Here is a 22,857-nt window from a genome sequence, read left to right as displayed (position 1 = left end):
CGTAACTTGAAATTCTCACCAAAATCCTGGAGCCCTGTGCGTGCAGCTGTATATGGTGTATCTATGATTAATTTGTTGCTTTTACTGAAATAAATGTACTCTGTGGATGCTTTATCTCCCTCCTGCTTAAATTTCAGTGTAATGACAATACCTGTGTAAGTGCTCCCTGGCCAGAAAAGTTGCTAAAAATGGAAGTAAATTCGGTGTTTTCTTGTTTTGTTTTGTATGGATTTGATTATTTTTTTTCCATCACAAATTCACATGCAGCTTCCCCCAGGCCAGCTAATTAACTTAAGTAAACCATAGGCCAGACATTTCTCTTTAAAAGGTCATGGCCTAATAATTTCCAGTCCATGCTGGTACAAAGCCTGTCTGAGGTGGTGTATTATGGGTCAGGTGTACGTGCACTCTCTTTTAGACACCAATGTATTTAGAAGTGTCTGTAGCATCTTTCTACCTGTCCTAACATATTTCTCAACTTGGTCAGTAAAGTCTAAGCAGAAAGGGAAGCATTTGGTGTGATGTCCGGTGATTAGGGTCTATCTGGGATGAGAAAGTGTAGAAAGTCCTTCTTTTCTGTTGTCAGATCAGACATCATGGAGAGAAGCTATTAAAAGAAGTACACAGCAAGTGGTATATAGATGCACTAAATATGTGTTTTCTTCTAGTGTGAATGGGGACTGCATGCCCAAAATACATCTTGGGACTTACAGTGTCAAAAAACTCTTCCATTAGCAAACACACACTTCAAGTTACTAAAATCTGAGCAGGCATTGGAGTGCTTTCTGAAAAAGACAACCAAAGAACAAAAAAAAAATGCAGATGGAAAGTTTGAGGTCTTCTCTGAGAAAAAAAAATATCAGCTTTGGATAAAGAAGTAATCAGGGCTGATATGAGAGGGCTGCAACACTGCTCTTGAGTTGGTCTGTAGAAGGAGGAGGGAATCCCACCATTTCTACTCAAACCACTAAATGGTTCTACCTGCTCTGGGACATCCAGAATTACCTTTTTTTTTATTTTATTTTTTTTAATGCGGATTTGACAGTTCTTCTGCTTGGCAATGTTGAGAAAATTTAGTGTAGTCTAAGTGGCTCTCCTTGTTGAAAGGCATAAAAAATTCCCATGGAGTAGCAGATGACAAGGGAAAACCACAGAAGTCTTTTTCCTCCTGGTGGGAAGTGTCATTGCTGTATTCTGGGCTTGTTCATTTGGGTTTATTTATGGTTGACAGGGAGGTTCTCTGATTTTAAAATTAACTGATTTAACTTCATCAGAACAGTGTGGCAGGTTGGGATATTTGGGTTCAGAGTCCTTTATTTCTTTAATATCTGTTCTTTTGCTTTTTTGCCTGTCAGGCCTGTGTTGAAACCAAACATGTAGTAGATGAGTCATGAACAGGAGGTGCAAACATTTGCTACTAGAAACAGAGAGCAGTATTTTCCTGTACAGTGCCAAAAATGAATACCCATTTACTGCTGGTGTATAAACATTGAACAAGCACTGTTTATATTTATTGGAGCTGGATTTATAGACCACTTCCCTTTAGAGTGGCAACCATTGTTCCTTTTTATGAGCTATTAAGAGGGGGAAAAACACTGCAGTAGCACTCTTAGTTATGAGGCTTACTAAGGAAATACCATTTCCAAAACCTCCATTACGTTTGTATTGTTACATTTATTTCTGATTAAACTGCTGAGAGTCAAGATTGCAGTCGCAATGAGGTTGTACATGTTTAGGGGGCAGTAGGTGAATCATTGAAGCCAAGCTTTGAACGTTATTATGTGGGCTGAGCCTTAAAGGATAACAGTATGGGGATGCCATGTGCTAATGAGGGCAGGCACACATTTACCTTACATCATGAGGCTCTGTGAAGAGGTCCAGGTTTGGTTGAAGGTTATTCTTGTGTATGGTCCTCTTGGAGCAGTCCTCGTTGGGCTGCTGAAGTGAGTTATAGCAAACTGCCCTCCTGGGTTTTGTTCCAACTGAAGTCTCCAGCAAAGGGTTTTGCAGAGATTTGCGTAGTGCATGACCAAGCCAACAGGTTGTGTGTGACAACTGTAAGGTTTTTATACCCTGCTGAAACCCTGTCAGCGTGTCAGTGCGAAACCCTTTCCCATCCATTCTGTCAAAATTAAGAGTCAAAAGCTGTTCATGAGGGGTTTTAATCAGAGACATGAGAACATGCGGGGTGTGGGCAGGTTTTTGGGTCCCTGGGAGCATCATGGGGTGAGCCTGGTATTACTTAGTATGGATAACTGCACTGTGGCTGTCTCCATCCGAGTCCATCATCATAACTGCCTTTGGAGTCAATGAAGTGTGAAAGGGACTTTTGCAGAGTGATTTTGCTCCTCCTGAGGGAGGACAGACAGATCACCTCTAGATCTGCCTACTTCTCCATCGACTCTTCAAGGAGCCCCAGGATGACAGACACAGCTCTAGGCACTGGCTCTGCAAACATCTGTATGTGATCAAATGAATCCTTTCTGATAGGATGTGTGCTTCTCCTCCTGTTTCCCATTTCATTTTATGAAGCTGAAAAGTATCTGGCAAGCAAATAACTAGAGAGGAAAAAGGAGATGGAAAAGCAGCAGTAAGAAAACACTTGTAGGAATTGGTTGTAAATGTATGTGAAAACAATACAAGGAGTTTTTTCATAGGAAAAAATGAAGATTCTCTGTAAGTGATGGCCCTTTTATACTTCCCTGTGCATGTTTATTTCTAGCTTTCCTATCATTATTGTGTTTTACTATTGCGTGTTCATGTCCCACTGAGACAGGCATCTTAGGACCCTTTCTGCTCCAGGCTTTATCTCATTAATTTGTTTGTTAGGAATGCAGTCATTAAGTTTAGAAGCTCCTCTTGTCCCAGATACTTGCATCTTAGCAGGATGCTTGGGACTTCATTTTCAAAGTTTTTAAATCCTTTTTTTGGATCTGGGTGATGGATAAGTGACTACAACTCAGTATTCCAGTCCTTTCTTGCCTACAAAAAAAATCACAATTTTCACTGTCATAAATGATTCATTCCCATCTGATCTTGAGTGTCCCTTTTTGACTGTCAATGAAAAAGACATTAAGGGATGTTCTGTAAGATTGAGTCCAGGATGAAATGCCAGACAGGGAGATTAAGGGGAGAATTTGGCCTTTAGATGACTCCTGAAACTTTCCAGTGAGAGTAGTTCTGCAATAATGTTATTACAGCATCATCCCAGAGCCCTGGACAGGGTTAGCACTTGGTGATAAGAAACACCGTAAAAACTTAGGCTTAGAAAGAGATTAAAATTAATCAAGCAAACAACAAAACAAAGCAACCAAAAAAAAAAAAAAAAAGACTTCTCTTTCCCAGGAATTTATTGCCTGAACAGCCACAAAGAAGTATGGATGAGCAGAGATTTTGTCTCTCCGTGATGGGATTGTTTGAGAGCTGCCTCTGTAAATCCCTGTCCCTTCCATTTTTCCCTAGAACCAGAAGCTGGAAAGATCATCTGATTGCTGAGACTTTAGGAATTGGGAATTCTGGGTTCATTTTCCTGCTGTTCTTCAGGTTCTTGTATGACTTTGGGTAACATGCTGACTGCAGTGGGATTCAGCTCATGTATGCTGAGCTGCTGGCAAGTCAGTCGTGTAGGGTACATCCATACCAATGGAGAGAGAGGAGGGTTTATCTCGTGATATGAGATGGGATGGATCAGCTTCTGTTTCTGCTGGCTCACTTCTTGTTGACTGCTGAGGGACCCTTGTTGTCTCTCTCCACAGCTCCATCTTTCAGATACCTAAAGGAAGGAGAAAGAGGTCCATGGCTAGCCCCACATGGAAAGCAGAGACAGTAGCACTTCTTGGTAGCTACAGGTTTATTAAAGCCTGAGAGATAGTCACTGGAAAGGGAAAATAAGGAAAGTGTATATGTTTTATTGCTTTTTAATAAAGACATGAAGTTTTCAAAGGGAAATGCAGAAATGGGTGCTGGAGGAGTGCTGGCGTTGCCCTCAGGATGTATGAATGGGCATTCAGGGAGCTCTGCTGGTCCTGCACGTTTCACTGAGACATGGTGGGATGCTGAAATGCAAAAGGTTGTCTGCTCAGCATCCAGTTTGTGCTCTCCCTCTGACATGAAGCGGTGGCTGATAGCACTTTTTTTCTGTCTTGTTGTCCTGCAGGTTACTCTGGCCAGGACTTTGACTGGGCCGATTACCAGAAGCAGTGCGGAGCGGAGGCGGCGCCTCACCAGTGCTTCAGAAACGTAAGCTCTCTTTTTGCCTCTGTGTTGCTCCTGCCAAACCACATAAAACATGATTGCTTCCACGGGAAAACTGCAGCAAGACTCTGGGAGGTTCCCCAAGAGTCTGTCATAGGAAGGAAGCCAGAAAAGTGTTTCAGGTCTGTCTCTAACAGAGAAAAAAATGATTTTACTCTTGTCCTGACCTGATTCAGTGAGATTCCCTGCTCTTCATCTCTCCCAGAAGCAGAGCGGAGGCAGTCCCACATCACACCACCCATGTTACTGCATGGCACATGGGGGCTGTGAAGTGGCCTTCCTCATCCATAGTGGCCCAAGCCTGGCCTGGAATAAACCTTAGATGGTGAACTGATGACTTGAAAACGTCTTATAGAGGAATTCAGAAGACCTGTGCCACCAACAGAGTTTGAGTTGGGAATAAAATCAGAGTTAGGTTTTCTTTGCCCCATTTATTGTACCTTCCTGTGCAAAACCCTCTGCCTCAGAGGACTTCAAGTGAAGATTTTTGAAAGTGCAGAGGAAAGGTGGGCAGCGCTGCTTCGCACTGATACAGTGGAAAATCTTCACTTCTGCAAGCACTCTCCCTTTACTTTTTATCTCCTTCCTTTTTCTCAAGTAATAGATCTGTGCTCTCAACACCAGCAGCCTTGAAAATAGCCTCTGTGTAATATTCTCCAAAGATTAAATCAGGACTAAGCACTATTTTTTCTCCTTATTTTTTTTTTTCCTTTTTTTTTTTTTTCAAAGAAACATTAATCAGATGAACACGTCTGTTATTCTTTCACTCTTGATAACAAAGTTCTCTGCAGAGAGAAGCAATCTTACTGTTGTCGCTTGGGCTACCTCCCTGCCAGGTTGGTCCATTTGTTTCGTGTCTGTGAGCAGCTCTTTGATAGAAGCCTTTTTTGCAGGCACATCTCCCACCTAGTGCAGCCAGACGTGGTGCTGGAAGTGGGTATGCTGTAGCTGTTTCCCCAGGGGGGATGTTTAACAAGGAGAGGCAGTTATGAAATAGATTGACATGACCAAATGCTTAGTAAAATAAACTCCCAGCTAACTGTTTTGCCATTGATCCTGTATAAATTAGCCTCCAGCACTGAGTTGCAGTGAAAGGAGGCAGTGTGATGATAAATGAGGTTTCCTTGTTAGGCAACATAACGAGCATTTAAACAAACTCACCCTGCTTTTCTGCAGTCCTGGCCCGGTCTGGTTTTTGCGGCGTGAGGCTGATCTGTGCTCTGGGCAAGGCTTGGGACAGTCCAAGCAACTCTTGAGTTAAGCAAAGGGAGAGGGGACCATGGAAGGGACAGAGTTGCATTCTCACAAGCTTGTGACCCCGTGTTTTCCTTCTGACTGACTTGGGGACCATTGCAGCCACCTCTGGCCTGGCTTTGCTGGTGTGGATTAACCTCCTTCCGGTCTCAGAGAGTTAGAGATTGGTGTAAACCATGAATTGCATTGCTCCCTGATTTGTCACCATCATTGACGTTTTCATAGGCGTTTCCAGGGTAGCTCCATTTTAAACCCTGATTCCTTTGGGTTCTTCAGTGTCTCCTGCACTTAGAGCAAAAAGCAGAAGGTGCTAATGCTATGCTTCCCAGCAGACTGTCTATTTAAAGTCATTCAGTGCTGCAATGCCATGTTCCAGTGTTGGTCCTTGACTCTTTCAGACATCCTTCAGTCGTGGTTTTACAAAGAATATGAAGCTGGAGGCAGTGAACCCCAGGAACCCTGCAGAGATATGCGTTGCCTCGATCACCTCAGTTAAAGGACGGTTAATGTGGCTTCACCTTGAAGGTACGTGCTGTAAAGACTTCTTGTATTTGTGTGGCTCACTCAAACCCTCCCTGTTTTGTCCTTTATCCTCTGCCCAATATTGCTTTCTTCGGCCTTGCCTTTTTATACACTTTAACCAGTAATATAAGTTTTTGAGAATTGTCTTCCCCTGCTCTCTCCAGGAGGGAGCTACAAGACCTTCCACCCTCCCAGCCACAGGGACTTTATCAGTGATCTCTGTTGACTGTATAAATCTCACTGCCATCATGATAAATCTCTGACCTAGGAATGGATGGGATGTCTGCCTTGTTGATATGGCTGAGACTTCCACTGATATTTCCAACGTGCTCTTGTGGGATTGCCTGTCCTCCTGCAAGCTCCTTTCTTCCTTCTTTTCTGTTCTTTTCACTGCTTTTTCTCCATCTAGATCCATACTGTAACATGTGCTGTTCCTCACTGTGGCCATTGCCTGCTCACATCCTTCCACTCTGTGATTGTCTCACTTCTTTCATTGACCTAAGAGAGCTTTTGTGGGCAGTAACTATAATAAAGGGTTTAGAAAGCTGTCAGCCTGTGGAGAATACAATGACCTTACAAGCAGTATTAGGAGAATGCTGAAAAAGTAGTAGGGCATAATCTGGTATCAAACCCTCCATTTTTACCTTTTCTTTAGTGAGGTAGAGATGAGCTCATTTTTGAGGTGGTTTTACTCTTGGAAATTCTTTTACCTCAATTCATCTGAGCAAGGATGTCTGAAATTAGGGTAATTTAGAACAGCAGAGGGTTTCTTCTTATTATTGCTTTAAAAACAGCATTATTTGTAAAATCACTGAGAGGACAGCAAAAAACCATGGTTATTTAAGTGTTTTGATGAGCACTGTGATAAACCATAAAGCTGTGGTGTCCTTGTCACAACATATTTTAATTTTTACCCATCAAACTAACACACTATCGTTAGAGGCTGCTAACTTCATCTACAGTCAATATAAGAGCTTCATTTTCTCTCTGAAATCAATGGTAATTGGGTCAGCATCAACTACAAATGCCATATGTTTCTTTGCTTTCTTCTGGGGAGCCACGAAAATATCAAAGGCACATCAGGTGGCCCGGAGTCCTGCCCATCACCAAGCTCTGTATGATCCGTGCTCCTGCTGCTGGATAAGTGCATGGGGAAGACATGCTCATGTCTGCCTTGTGCTGCCAGCCCCGACAAAGTCAAAATGGAATGGTTTGCTGTAACCCTCCCATTTGGAAAATAAAGTGCTTTTGGTTAAGCTGTCATGATGAAGGGGTGACGATAAAATGCCTTCACTCCTTTGCTTGCTGCCACGTATTGATAGGTAGAAACTGTGTAGCTCTGTTTATGCATAGCTGATAGATGCCACTAGGTGTTTCAATGCATCTGTGAGAGATGGGGCTGATGAAAGAGCAGCATTCTTTTAAACACTTGCTACATACAAGCCCAGGAAACACAGTGACTTTGTTTTCCTCAGTGATCTCAAAGGAAAGCAAGGCATGGTCTTATCTGCAGCCAAAGGAGTAGTGCATGCTGTTGGTATCCCAGGCTCCAAAGAAGAGGAAGGGATGGGGAAAAATTAAGTTTTTGCTCAGTTACAGACACAGTTTCCCTGCAGAGACCAAAATCAAACGGAAACAGAGCATCTTTCATTTGCTAAAGCCAGTGACACCTGCAAGCTCAATGGGAGCCCTGTAGTGGGAGTTGGGAGCAAGGAAAGGAGTTGCGCATTTCTCCTGTGATGGCCCATGGGGGCAGGATGCTGGCTCAGTAATCCTGATGAAATGCATTAAAGCCACACAGTTGTCAGGATTGTTTCTGTGAAAGCAGTATGGAGCCTTGTTCTCAGAGATAATTGCAAGTGTTTTTGGCTCTTCCAGGGTAGAACAGCTAGGAAAATGTTAATGGGGTACAAACCATACTCAGGCATGTGATAATCAGGAAAGGACAGACCTACAGGGGTCAGGGCAAGGGGTTTCTGCAGAGATCCCATGGGATATGAAGTCTCATGCATGTTCTGCACAAAAGTCACCTTCTCTCCTCTGCAAGATACTCAGCTCTCAGTTTTCTGGGGCTGGGAGAACACTGAAAGCCAGACTGATGCTAACAGCTTCATCATCCCCTGGTGCAGGGGAGCTACTTTTCCCTTCAGCACCATGGTGCATTGATTGTAATAACCCAAGAAGTATTTCAGCGCCTGACAATGTGCAGTGCAGTTTGTACACGAGGAAAGGTCTCAGATCAAAGCCCTTAAAGTTAGTAATAACGTTGACATGTAACCCAAAGTACCTCATCTGTGCTAGCAGCTTGTTCTGAAATGTAACAAAGGCAGATGTTCTGTGGCATTTAGCTCTACAGAAATAGCATTATATGGTAGACAAGGTTCTCCCAGTGCCTCCGCGATAAATCCCTTTCTCAGAGATTTATAACTCAATTGCTGCCTAAAGAGAGATTCCGTCTGATCTAAAGCTTGGCAGGCAAACTCCTTCGTGCTTGTTTTGTCTTTGCTGCTAAGCCCTGCAGCTTGGGCTGGCTAAAATCTGGGGAGATCTTCTTCCTTCTCTATCCCCAGCATGTAGCTTTGGCCCCTCTGTGTTTGTCTCCAGTGTATAGAGCAGGTACAACTGTGTACATCTGCTTTTGGTAGAGCATCATGCAATGGCAGGTTTTGTTTTTTTCATCTGTAAAAAACAATTGCCTTCAGACTCATGGTAGCTAAAGCCCATCTGCAGCCTGTTCTGGACACTTGTAGATATTTTTACGAAAGAACTGGAATTAGTGGTTGCTTGAAATTCACTTTTCACTAATACCATTGTTGAATTTACACCCATGTGGTCAAAGAATCTGGCCCATTTTCACAAATGCCCTTCTTATATTGGGAGGTGCCTTCACTCTTCTATATGGATTTGATGGGGTCTGGGAATCTTTCAGAATCTTTTTTTTTCTTAATCTGTAATACTTTCAAAGGGACTATGTTCACTAAACTGCCCATTACAGTGAACAAGGAACGCTGTTTCTTGGGTCTTTAAATCAACCAGTCCTCCAAGGCCCTGAATAAAGGCAGAGAGAAAGCCACATGTATTGCTCCCTTCCCTTGTTACTTTCTCTCTGCCTTTTTACTCTTTTAATTTCTTAAAGGAAGTTTTTTTTACAACTTGTCATAAAAATCCTGTGTGTATCTCCTTGCCTTTTGAGTTCTTATATATAAATGCTTTACACTTGTTTTATATCTCAATACCAGGAATAGAATGATCTGTAGTAAAAGGAAAAGATGCAAAAGGCTGCAAAAATAAAAAGGCTTTGCTGCTGTTGAAATTCGTGACTGCAGTATGCATACTGTTAGGTTAAAACTAGGCATTAAAAAAAACAACACAATGCAGAACACTGCTTGCAGAGTTGTAAAATAAATGTGGCTTGGACTATGGCATGTTGGTTTTTTTTCAACTCCATTAATACACTATTGTTTCTAACTGATTATTTATATTCTGGTAGCAGCAAGACTCCCAACTGCCATGGGAGCCCATCGCTGAAGACCTCGGGTCCCACCATTTATCATGGGCGCGTCTGAAGCTTTCATTGTTGCCCTCCCAGTTTCGCTGTTTGACAGCCCAAACTGCAGCCATAAAACAGGACGCAGTAGTTAAGCAGCGTCGAGTTAGACATGAGGGAACATTGCTTAATAAATCATGCTTTGTACAGTAGCAAAACTCTGTAAACTTCAGGGCAAGCATTTAATGAGCAGCAGTATAGTTCCCCTGTGGACGGAAAGAAGTACAGGGCTGATCCGAGGCTGTGCACATCCCATCACTTGCTGCTACTTTATTACTCATCATCTGCATTGTTAATTTTTACGGGTTCATTTTAGATTTTAAGGCTGAAACTTTCTGGTGTGAATTTATACAAGTAATAATGTACCCTCTCTGCACAGACTAGGAATTTAAGGAAAACTCTCCTGTTAATCACTTCTCCAGAGAGGTGTTCCATAATTTTCCCTCTGACAGTTTTCCAGAGTTGCTGCGCTATTCTGCCCATCCTATAAGATTTATAATGGGAGATGGAAATTTTCCTCACCCTATTTCCAGTCTCCCTGCTCTCTACTTTTCCATTTAATCTCTCAAGTCTCACGGACATTTCTTGGTCTAGCAAGATGGCAGCGTAAAATGCAGCAGATGAAACTAATGAGTTCCAAACAAGCTGGTTTCCATTTACACGAGTGAGTCCAAATGAAGCAGTGAGATGTCGGAAGTGGAAGGCAGGATTATTGATTGCCAAAGGGAAGAAGCAGTGCAAGCAAGGCCAGAATAGCTGTGATTATGTCTTACAAGAAGAATAGTGGTGTTGCAGCAGAACAGACGTTATGGTTCTTTCTTGCTCATCAGGGCAGCTGCAGCTGGTAAAAACAGTTTTCATGCCACGTTTATTGTTTGTGAGCAGGAAGGTACATATCATTTGTTTATTGAGTCAGAATAACACCATAGGACAGTTACAGTCATTAAAACAGTAGATTTTCCTAGATCTGTTGAAATTTCAGTGTGCTGATCTCTTGCTCTATTTATGGTTTGATCCATTGCTTGCTCACCTTGTGAATGTCTCACCTCTGACTTCAGCAGTTCTCACATCTGATCCTTGGCTGGGTTTGTGGCATTAGGTGAAAATGTTTTACATACTGGAAAGTGCATCTTCTGTCAGGTTCAAGCTGAGCTGTGACCATTTGGTATTTCCTTGTGGAGGTAAATGGTTGTCCAGGGAATGCCAGGCTGCATCCTGCATTGTATGGCTTGCTCTTTTCTTCTTCCCTTCCCTGTATGCTGGTGAAGGAGACCAGATCTTCAAGGTATGATGCATGAGCATGATGCAGGGCTCAGAAGAATACCACGAAGACATCAATGAATCTATGCAGACAACGTGACTGCTTTTTTTTTTTTTTTAATTTTTATTTTTAATGTTTCCTCCAGCATTCTAAACACTAGCACCAATTTCCTGCTTACTTTGGTTTTCAGTACAACCTCACACTCTCAAAAGCACAGCAAGTTTATTGCTAGAGACAAGACCAATCCAAGTGCTGCAGCTCAGTCTTGATGCCATTCCCATCACAAAGTTCAATTACTGTTTCAATTACACTGCAAGCTCTTGATGAACATTCATTAGTGGGAAGCTCCCCGTAGTCATCTAGCTGAGCACAGCCAAACACTGCTGCACTAAGCAGGAGGCAAAGATGCTGTAACAGATGCAGAAGTGAGGATGCTGCAGGGGAAGCTGCTAATCTTTTGGTCTCTTTTATTAGTAGATTGCCTCATGCTGGTGCTGGTCCTAGTGTGGAAATGGCAGAGGGGCAGGAACTTGCTGATGAGGCTGTACGAGCACAGATGGAGTTGAATTGGAGTTGTTAAATGGTGTCTTTACTCAGGGCCCGGAGTTGTTTCTGAAAGACCTCAAAGACAGTGGGCTTTGAGTGAGACCCAAATAAACCAAGACAGGCAAGTGTCTTCTGAAGGAGACGTAATAACCAAGCTGGAAGAGATTGGCTTTAGGTGGAAATTTCCCATGAGAATTTGGAGCCAGTGCTATGTCAGAGATCTTAGTGCATCTATCCCATGTAGGGCTTTTATGTTGCCTTGTTGGGTGATCAGCTCAAGTTTCATGTGCTGTAAGGAGCATTAGGAGAATTCCTAGTACCTCTAGGCAGATGAGTGGCCATCTCCCACCTTCAAAAACAGTGGCTCGAGGGCAGAACTACACAGAAAAGCTTCAGGGGAGCACTGAGGCATAAAGACCTATCATGTTTGCTGCCATTATGTTATATCCCATGGACATGCTCCTACCAGTAAGAGTAAGCACCCAACTGTCCTTCTTCTACTTTGCTCATGCAACTCTACGAGAGAGCCAATGGGTCAGTCACACTGTCTTGTTGGGGAAAGTCATACGTGTTCAACCTCAGCTTTTGGCTGCTTCACTACACACCCCTAGTGTGCTCTTAATGTGGGTTTTCTCCAGTATCACAATTCACTGTAAATGCAACAGCCTTATCATTGCTGTCTTTGCAAAATTGAAGATGAAATGATGCCTGATTTTGATGCAGGGAAGCAGATTTATTTTTACGTGTTCCATCATTTGCTTCCCTTGGTTTGTGATGAATGCTTGAGTGGCTCTGAGCTCATGTCCAAATTTCATTATAAATTTGTGTTTATAGGTTTACAGATGCCCTCTCCAGAGTATATAGTTGATGTAGAGTCTATGGACATTTTCCCAGTTGGCTGGTGTGAAGCGAATGCTTATAACCTAACTCCACCACACAAAGCTGTTTGTAAGTATATAGAAACCTCAAGCAGAACAGATACCGTATCAACAGTTTTATCAGGGAGTTTGGATTAAGCCCATAATCTAATTCTTGAAACTACCAACCTGACTAGTGGACTAGTAACCAGGCTGCAAGCATGCTGTAATAAGCAGTAATAAATCTAATTAGTGACCAGATGCTGCAGCACTGCTATTACATAATTTGTACTTGTCTGTGTGCTCAGTCTTTCTAAAAATGGGATGGTTAGCACTGGGAAAGGCCGTTATGTGGTTTGGGATTGCACAGTGTGGCTTGTGGGTTTGCAGTAGGGTCAGAACGAAACCAAGTTTTGCTGTGCTGAGCTGAGTTGAGTTAGGCAACTGAGTGAATTAGGGATACGGGACCTCAAATTACAAAAAAAAAAAAAAAAAAAGAAGAAAAAAACACACACACACAAAAGCATAAAATATAGGCCTGAAGGGACATAAAGAGGCCATTCTGGCACAACCTCTCCAAAACAGCTTTACCTAAATTGAGAAATGTGTACTGGCCTCTTATCATGGAGCTTCTGCACCTTCCCAGGGTATCTATCCTGCTATTTCACTGCCCTTATGAGTCCAGGGATTTTCCAAGTGTTTAACTTAAGTCTCTCTTGGTGCAATCAAGCCCACAGTGTTTTGTCTTACCTCCAGTGCATATTAAGACTGATTTCTTCCCTTGCCCTTCACATTTGCAGGCAGTTCATAAGTGCCTAGTGGCTTGGTGCTGTTCTCCCATTCCTTGCAGAAACTACTCAACCCTGATCTCAAGCCACCAGATGAAAAATTAGCCTTGCTGTTTACATTAATTAACATCTGAAAGGCAAATTTAAAAATGTGTCAGCCCTTTTGAAGAGTTAAATATGCTTAAGTTAAAAATCAGGCAGCCAGGGCCTAATTTGGGAGAATACTGCTATGGCAACATTATGCAGACTTATCGCAATTTATAGCTAGGGATAAATTATGCTGGAGGTAATCATGCTTGTAAAATGTAATCTTATCCATATGTGTTTCTGTATGGAAAAATATTTGTGTTTTTATTTAATTTTTTTTTATATTGATCCCATAAAACACAATATTAGCATTCCAGAGGAAGGATTAAATGTATTATTACATCTTTAAAGCAGATTTTAATGATGTAGTGACTTACTTAAAAATACCAGGAAAAGATGGCGATAGTAATTAAGTACCATTTCATTGTGTTATAGTCAGTGCATTTATATGGCTTTTTATGCATTATGGGTGTATTTTATAGGACAGAAGAGCACAAAACTAATTCTTGCTTCATTTTTGCAGTGCGAAGGAAGAGAAGAATTGCAGTTGTGCAACCAGAAAAGCAGTAAGTTTTTGTTTTTTAAGGTGATATTTTTATGGCAATTCATCAGGTCTTCCAGGGGAAATGATACACAGCACCTGAGCGAGTTTGCTCACTGCCACCCAGATACTACAGCATAGTTGCAATGGAATTCCTTTAAATCTAGAATATTTGTGAACATATTAGAAAGTCTATGTAAAAGAAAATTTTGCTAGCTGGGACTGTGCAGCCATACCCAGTGCCTGAAGGCCAGTAAGGGATACCTGGGAAGGACAGGTGTGCACCAGGAAAGCATTTCCCTGTCTAACCCTTCCAGTTTCCAGAAACTAGAATTTAAAGGACTTGAATGTGAATATTTGCAGTCCAAAGAGCTAAAGCGCATGGACTGGGGTGCATTTTTGGAGGAGGGGTCAGTCTGGCACCTTCTGCAATATGCAGGTTCTGGGCTATGATAAAATGAGTGGAAGCAGGGCTGTGTTTGTTGCATCTTCAGTCCTCACTCAAGGCAGATGGTGGTGTGTGTCACAGTCCAGCCTGAAGGCTGGTTCTGCCCCATTTAACCTTAGTAAATACTCCAAATTGCTCTTTAACAGGTTACCATCCGCAGTGCCTGTTGAGAAAATACCTCATGACCTCTGCCCAGTTCCTCAGCCAGACACAACAGGTAAGGCTGCTTGACACCAGTGGGATATCAAGGGTCCGTTGCCTTTATGGAGGGGGAAAACCCCAAAAAAGAAGTGAATGTGTCATACGGGTGGGGAAATAGGGTCACATCCTCAGGGGGTGCAGACCTACAAAGCAGTGCAGGGTGTCTCAGATGTACTATATGTGAGGGTCCAGTCCTCTGTGTGGGAACACTGTGTCTTGCTGGGTTTATTGGGGTTCCCATACAACTTGCCCATTTCAGCTGCTGATGTTAGGGCCAGAAGCTCTGGTGGAGATGGATGTGGCTTTCTAATTGTCATCTATTAAATTGCTTACACCAGGACTTAATGTGTCCCAGTGTTAGCATCATGACTATGTGGTATGGCTGCTACTTCTGCTAAAGGTAAATTTTCCTCCAATTTAGTGATGGTGAGAGGCACCAAGAGTACAATATTCATCCAGATAATTGTGGAGACACTGCAGGAAAGGCAGGATTTAATTCACTTTATTTCATATATCTATAGGACACATATCAGTATCTGAGCCAACAGCCCAGTGCTCTTTCATAATCAAATGTAGTCAAATGGGCTCTTTTTGGGTATGATCATCTGAGCTATTGTGGACAGCCATTTGGATGGTGTCTTTAAGTATCTGCTTCTCTCCATGGGTTGTAAAGGAGCCCAGGATTATTAGCCCAGATACACAAAACTGCATGTTAGACCCATGTCATTTCAGGGGAATAGTATCCAAGTTCTTACTGGGTTGGAGGGCAGCTGAACAGGGATGGTGGAGCCTTTCACCTGAATTTTCTCCCTGAGCTGATTACATGCCTGGTCAGAAACAACTAACGTGTTCCCTCCATAGCATGTTGCAATTGAGTTGCTCGTGTTCATCTGCAATGTGAGTTATGATAGAGCCTCGGGTCCTGTTATGAACAAAATCCCTTCCTGATTCTCCCTTCTATAGGGTGTGCAGCCATATTAGTTACCATTAAAAGCAATTAATCTTCCTGTGTTGAGTGAATTCAAGTAGCAGAGGCTTCTCTACCTTCATTCTTAGGGAAAACTTTTTATGACCCCCATTTAATTTCTCCTCCTTCCCCCATCATGGAGGAAGAAGAAGGACCCTTGATTTATTGTCCCAAAGTGTAAATGCACATCAACGCCACTTTCTCCTTGCAGGCACCATCAATGGGAGATACTGCTGCCCTCAGCTCTACATCAACCACCGCTGCTTCTCAGGTCCTTATTTAAACAAAGGCAGAATAGCAGAGCTACCTCAGTCTGTCGGGCCTGGCAAGTGCGTGCTGGTCCTTAAAGAGGTATGGCTCAGCTATCTTTTGGGAGGACTTCAGGGGAAAACGTGGATTGTGGGTTGCTGGGCCCAGAGTTTAATAAGGAGGTACCTAAAATTGTGCTGGAATCCTGTGGCAGCTTCCACAGGTTGAAACTACAAGTTGGGAAGTTGGGGTATGTGTATGCATTGGGGGTTTTAACATGAGAGGAGACATTTCTGAAACATGGGGAGTTTTCTTGGTTGGGAACAAGTTTCATCTAACTTTTGCTGCTGTGCAGGAGAATTACTGTTCTGGCCAGAGCTGTCCGTGAAGAGGACCTCTGTGGTTTTAGCCATCAACCTGTTTCTCCTGGCACAAGCAGTGCAGCATCTGCACTACTGTTGAGCCAGCAGATTTGGCATGGGGGACACCTTTGTATGTGTGACCGTGGTCCTATGGGACTCAAATCATTGGGATTCAACGTGAAACAGGACAGAAAGCCAACGATGGGGGTGTGTGATGTGCTGAGTGGAAGCTGTGGTGTGCCCAGCTTCCACTGGTATACTGTGCATGTACAGATGAAAGGCAGGATGACTTCAAGTGGGAGAGGACAAGATGGTCCTGTTGGATAAGCAGGGTGCCATTGGTCCTGTGGGCACTATTTCAACTTGACTGGGGTCTTTTAGTAATCTAGGTCTTCCAGCTTTCTTATCTGTACCTATATGAACCCCACTTGACGTGGATCTGAGCTCCCTCTGCTTGCAGAGGAAAGGCAGGGGAACCTTTAGGTCTGATGTATTTGCCAGACTCTTGGTGCCCAGCTTGGTGAGGAGGTTTGAAGTTGTCTGAAGTGAGATGGATTTCATCCCTTGGCATAAACACCTGAAATGAGAGATCCCTCCCAAATCACCCACCAATTTCGAAAACATTCTTCTTCTGTACTGTAGAGTGACTCTCGTGTCCCCACTCCCTGATTGCATCTGTACACTGCTTTACACACAGCAGCACTGCCAATTGTCTCACATGGTTAAAAAAAGGCTATGAAGAGAGCCCAATAATCCAGCTGCTTATGCAGGTGGGACACTTGGATCTGCAAAAAATGCAAATCAAAAATAGCCCTCAGCAGAAAGCAGGATAAAGTGGTTGCAGAGCACAAGTTGACAGCTGCCAAATTTGAAAGCCAGTCTTTGGTGGCGTGCTGATGGGGAGTGTTAGCAATCTGCTGCTGCTTGAAAACCAGGCAATGAAAAAGCAACATGGGGGAAACATGAGGCATCCACAGCTAATGGGTATGCTAATGTTTCTTCCCCCTCTCCTCCTGGAATTTGGATTTTGGAAACACAAGTAGTGCAAAGCTGCTGACAGGTCCTCCCCTCATGTCTCATGGCTTTGTTGCATAGACTAATACCAGCTTCTCCAAATTCCTCAAGAAAGGGACTTATTATTGACTGTGGAAACCAAACTAATTTTCCTACAGAAATCCAGTTTCCCCCTGCTCTGACTCCTTGAAGAATTCCTTGTTGAAGGAGAAAATAGCAGTCTCAACAAGACATGAGTATCTTGCTTTTGGAGCCATAAATGATTCCTCAGGAGCAGGACCATGGCAATGTCCCAGTGTTTCTTAGTGGTATTTTGAAGATAAATCCAAGATCATTGAGTCTATGGGGACCAGGTCTGGGTTCTGGAATGGGTGAAGAGGAGGCATTCAGGGTGTTGCTATTGGGGAAATACACCTGGTTCCTATCAGCCAAGGCAAGAGAGGTGTCAGCAGCTCAGAGAACCATGGGTGTACCCAAGCAGCTGGAGGAGGCAAGAGGCAGCAAGGAAAATGTACCTACAACTTAAATATCTTAGCAGCTGCCAGAGCACCCAAAAGGATTGCAGAGCTGAGTGCTGACAGCAGTGTAAGAGACATCTCCCAAACCCACAGCCACAAGGCTTCGTGAGCTGCAGAGCCTGCGAAGGTCCTCATCCCTCCAAGCCCAGTCTCAATACAAAGCTTGATGGCTTTGTCTGGCTTTATACCCACTGATGACATGGCCCAGAGAATGCAAATGCATTATAATTATCTCTGTCTCACTATATAGGAGAATTACAGGCCATTGTAAATTATGCATCAGCATAACTTGTCTGGAATAGATAAATTATACATGTGCTTTACTCTGGCAACACACAGGGGAGTGTGGGAAAGACAACCCCAAACAACAGCTATGAAGGAAGAACAGACATATCAGCAGTCTGGTGGGAGCCTTTTAAATCACCCTGGTCTCCAGCCACAGCTCTCTGCCTTTAGAGATGTTCTAGTTAAAATTTGAACCCGTGCCAGACATGAGCTAGTTCACAGTGGGCAGCAGTCTCTGTGATAGAGATGCTGTTGTGTTTGACACTGATGAAAACCCCAGACTGAAAACAGCTGAATAACCATCTCCTGCCCCATTCCCTGGCCTGGATTACCTAAAACAAGAAGAGAGCAGATGTCCTCTCCCTGTTAGTACCAGGTGGTGGGAGACCTTGCTCCTGGCTGGGTGCTGAGCAAGTAGCTCACCATCCCCTGCCTTCCTCTGCACTCAACCATGAGGGATATATATATATATTAAAAAAAAATAAAAGAAAAGAATTACAAGTGTGGCTCATGCTCCTCAGACATTTTTTCCCCTGAATTCATGTCCCTTTTTTACATCTATCAGCGATGCAATGAAACATCATTCTGGATCCAGCTCCAAATAAATTGGTGCTACCAGGCTGTACACCAACAGTGAGATAGCCGTGGGTTGCTTGGCTCTGGTCTAAATAAGGTTGGGATATATCCTTGTAATGTAGAGCAGGACCTCCTCCTTCTAGCTGAATAATCTGGGCCTTTCTCATGTGGGTCATCGGGACAGAAGCAGCATGGATAGGTTTGCTTTTGTGCAACACATCTTCTCCAGCACATCAGGAATCCCCCTGATTTCTGCCCACTTGCTTTGCCCCAGAGTTGGATGCAAAGGTTGTGAGCTCTGCAATGAGGAAGCTGCTAAGGTACCTCCCAGAATGGCCCACCTTCAGCAAGATTTATCTAAAATTCTGGGAGCAATTACAACTTACTTGATAGTATGATCAAAAATACTGTCTTTAATTCTGTGTTTGTTAGTGCGTATGTATCCTTGCTTCCATGCAAAGCCTGGATGATGCCTCATCCTTCTTAAAACCTGGTGGTGCATTAGTCCTGGTGCCAGCACAAGCCCTTGGTTTATTGTGGCTTCCTTCACCCCAAGAGACAAGTGAGGGTGTTAGTGCCTGTTGTTTAACATCAGCTTCAAAGTTTATCTCATTCCTGAGATTCTTGTTTGGAAAAAAAGTTGAGACTTGGAGCCAAGAGACAGTGGAGGCATCAACTGCTGCCATCCAACAGCTGCATCTGGGCTGAGAAGTAGTGGCTGTATAGTAGCTAAGATACGTAATAAATACAAACTTTAAGTTAAATTAAAATAAACACACTGTCAGCTACAGATACAGTTCTTGGGGCAGAATATCTAAAAATACCAAACTGTTCTTCTATCTGTGCCAGCAACTTACCACAGCAACATTGTAAAACATAATGAAATGTCTTTTTTAAGACTCTGGATGATCTATAACCCACCATATCTTAAGGAAATACGCTGTAAAGATTAATTAGCCTCATTGCTTACTGCTATTACTATTTTTAAGACACTTTACTCTTTTTCTATTTAGATGAAAATGGACTTAAAGGTAGCATGACTTAGTGTTTGCCACTGATGCAAACTGGAAAAATGAGCCAGCATTTGTGAAAGAATCCTATTACATTCTGCAATTTGATTTTTTTATTTATTTTTTTTCAGCACAGCATGAGTTCTTAGGAGAAATTTGCATAATTAAATCATGGTGCTCGGAAAATTACATAGCTTGTACTGAGCCTTAGGTGTATGATTGAGTCATGTTGATGGTGTTATCGTTAGTTATAAGACATTGTGTTGGGATAGCAAAAATCTTTTATAGTCTAGAAAGATACAAACTGCATTTATACAAGAGGGTTCACTTATGTTGCCCTCAAGACTGCTCCATGGATTTCAACCCATCTATAGCAGATTCTCTAACTTAGGATCTGGCCATCTGTATTTTTGAAATGACATAGTCTGTTGTAAGCATGTCACCACTTGAATGCTACCCCCTGGACTAGAGGAGGGAAGTTGAATTTCTTCTCAGAAGGATGCTGGTCGTAGGGCTCTTGAAGAGAAGGGGCATAGTGCTATTTTGTGATATAACCTCATTAAGTGATACTTCCTGAGAAAGCTTCATCCAGGATTGAGATCATCAATGAAGAGGGGTCGAGTGATGTGAAATTTGCAAATCCCACTGATCTCTGATGACGTGAGTGAAGGTACTTTCCATCTCCAGAGAAAGCTGGAAAATGGTATAGGTTTCTTCACCATTTTTCCTTTAATCCCAGTTAATTTTTGTGCAAGAAAAAAAGTAATATTTTTTTTCCTAGTGTTTAGCAGTGTGTAATATTAAGAGAGAGTGTTGTTAGAAGGTAACATATTTAACATGGTAATGGACTCCTGCTGCACTGTAAAATGCCAGACCCAGTGACTTAAATTTGAGATACAAGAAGAGTAACAGCTAATGCTTTTTTAAAAAAATAATAATAAAAAAATATTCTGTTAAAGGGAAATGACTCCTATTACAAAACACTCATTTAAAAACTGTGTTTAGAAGTTTAGCAAGAGTCCTGATGAATGACAAGTGACCTTTGAGAGAAGTACTGGCATTGTGGTTTCTTTGCAGGGCTGGAGTTGATTAGGTGTCCAGGGTGATGCTCAGGCAGTGCCAAACAGTTATTTGCAGGGGGGGGATTTTCTTTTCTTGCTCACTTCCTAACTGTTTTGACAACTCATACAAACACCACTGCACTGATAAAGGATCAAGGCAGCACTGTTTATGGGAATTGGTGTGGAAGAACCCCCTGCTTTCTGCTCCTGGCTCTTTCACCAGCAAACAGGGGAGTCAAAGCGTGCTGAAGGAGACCGTCCCCAGCAGACACCTGATGAGGTGGTAAATAACCCCCTGGATTTGCAGGAGGGGAACACATGAGTTGTGAATGAGCATGGGAGCCACCCATATACTTGGTGTTTATTTGAAAACCCAGTTTTGGCTTTCCTGCATTGGGTCTCCCTGTTTCAGATACCAGTGCTGCATCTGTATGGTGAGTAGCAGATGAGAAAAGTTGTGAATGAGCAACTAGATGGAGTTGCTCAGAAGCTTTCTTTTGTTTTCTTGGGAATCAAAGCCTTGGGAATCTCAGGTTATGTGACAAGCTAGGAACCAGATGGAGAACTGTGGGTAAATCTGTATTTTAGTTTCCCCTTGTGTGAGATGAGTGTGCTCATAGCACTCTTTGAGATGTGCAGGTGATCAGAGCTGCATAAGGCATTGGGTCCTGTTAGTAGGCATTGCTTTAAGTGTCTCTAATTACATCTTTTTGAAGACTGGTTCCGGTTGTTTATCCAGGGGACCAACGATAAATTAAATTTTGCTTCTATTGAATAATCTAGACAGGCTACTCAAACCACTTCTGTTTTACACGGTACTATGCAACATGAATTAAAGCCCTTGCCTGAAAATTATCCACCCTTCAAGGTTTTCCAAATGCCAGAAAATCATTAGATTGCTGGCTTATTAAAGAAACGCATACAAAAGGAAAAGAAGAAAAAAATGTTAACATAAAGTCGTTGCTCTTTGCAATATGACCTGGTCAGTTTTTCATGAAAACCATATGATGCATGTTCATGGGTGCTAGGGAAACTTAATGCTTATCATACTGAAATCATTTAAGAGCCCTGAAGAATTAAGAGCAGGCATTAGGTAAAGAGCTAATTTATATCAAAACCAATCCAGATTCATTGTGGAGTCATTCATGGGCATACAATGCAGAGTGTTCAAACACATGATCTGGTGCTATTAAGAGATTTGTTTTTCTTGTATTTATCTCCTTAGGCCAAGTGTAGGCTATTAAGGCTTGGATCCTCTGAGTGAATAGTAGGAATTATTTTTATTCTCAAACACTGTGGATTAAATGGATTGGCACATGCGTTTTATTGTACAGAGTGGACACATACTGGGTTTCAGGCACTCCTCCTGCAAACTCTTTTTGTGTAGACTTCATTAATATTCCGTTAATACCGTCAAGGCGTGCAGCACTCAGATGCTTAAGTGTACTGCCAACCTTAAGTACGTGAGTTTCCCATCTAGTGTTCGGTGTGTAACCCCCACGTGACTTTGGCCCTGGCTGAGCCGTCAGAGATGTTTTCATTTTTTAATAAATTGAGCCACTGTGGATGCAGGAAATGGAACCTGCTTTGGGTGAGGGGGGCTGTCTCAAGGAATAACACTGGCGTTCATTTAATGGGAGATCTTTGGGGTTGGCCAGCAGCATTTAATGCAATCATGGTACCATACCGAAGTGTCATCCACAACGTGCTTGGCACATAGATTCAATCTGGGACATCTTCTCATTGCATCTAACACTTATCTTGTGCATCCTTGAACATAAATTGGCATCTGTAAGCTTCTCCTGCTTATATAGCACCAGGGAGCGTGGTCAAGGATTGCTTTTAAATCCATCAGTGTTGTTGGTTTTATGTCTCAATAGGTTCTGAGCATGGTGATCAATGCAGCTTACAAGCCAGGGAGTGTTTTACGAGAGCTGCAGCTAGTGGAAGACCCTCAGTGGAATTTCCAAGAGGAAACACTCAAAGCAAAGTAAGTCTTCAGTGTGTGCTCCCTTATATAGAAGGCTTCAGAAATTGTACTGGCTTGGGGAAAAGAAAAAAAAAAAGAGCAGGAGATTTTCTGTATTGTGAGAGTTTTGCTTTTTTAATTATCATTTTGCTTCACTGAGCTACCTGCCTAGTTCTGTAGCAACTTAAGAAGTGAAATGTTCACCTGAATGGTACATTTCTATTGTCTTTCTCCAAGCAGCTATCCAGATTTTGAAGAAATATGCCATCTTCATTCACTGAAGTCTTGAGTTTTATGATAAGGTGCTCCAATAAGCTTGGCTATTATTGATTTCATTCAATTCCTGGCTTTCTAAATGTAGCAGTATTGCTGATTTTAATATAGAGCCTGTCACTCTAATACAGAAAAACCTGGCAAGAATCAATGGCACTAAAAAGTGTAAGCAATATAGCAGGGATATGTTTTTAAATAGGAGGGTGGTTAGGACAAAATACTAGCAGATGTGGGATTCAGATTATGTTTTAATGCCTTTCTAGAATC

At 42.6% G+C, this 22,857-nt stretch overlaps 1 protein-coding gene across 1 annotated transcript in view; it reads left to right on the top strand.

Annotated features, from left to right (window-relative positions):
• Positions 1-22,857, top strand: part of SFMBT2 (Scm like with four mbt domains 2) — a 112,856-nt gene that overhangs the window by 72,451 nt on the left and 17,548 nt on the right. The window contains exons 10-16 of the mRNA XM_032203692.1: positions 4,157-4,239; positions 5,907-6,033; positions 12,219-12,332; positions 13,640-13,682; positions 14,252-14,322; positions 15,485-15,624; positions 22,229-22,338. Of these exons, the coding sequence (XP_032059583.1) occupies positions 4,157-4,239; positions 5,907-6,033; positions 12,219-12,332; positions 13,640-13,682; positions 14,252-14,322; positions 15,485-15,624; positions 22,229-22,338 (688 nt within the window). The remainder of the gene's footprint in view (positions 1-4,156; positions 4,240-5,906; positions 6,034-12,218; positions 12,333-13,639; positions 13,683-14,251; positions 14,323-15,484; positions 15,625-22,228; positions 22,339-22,857) is intronic.

The sequence above is a fragment of the Aythya fuligula genome, chromosome 1 (assembly GCF_009819795.1).
Source record: "Aythya fuligula isolate bAytFul2 chromosome 1, bAytFul2.pri, whole genome shotgun sequence".
Taxonomy (NCBI): Eukaryota; Metazoa; Chordata; class Aves; order Anseriformes; family Anatidae; genus Aythya; species Aythya fuligula.
The sequence above is the reverse complement of the archived record's forward strand: the minus strand, read 5'-3'. Positions and strand labels throughout refer to the sequence as shown.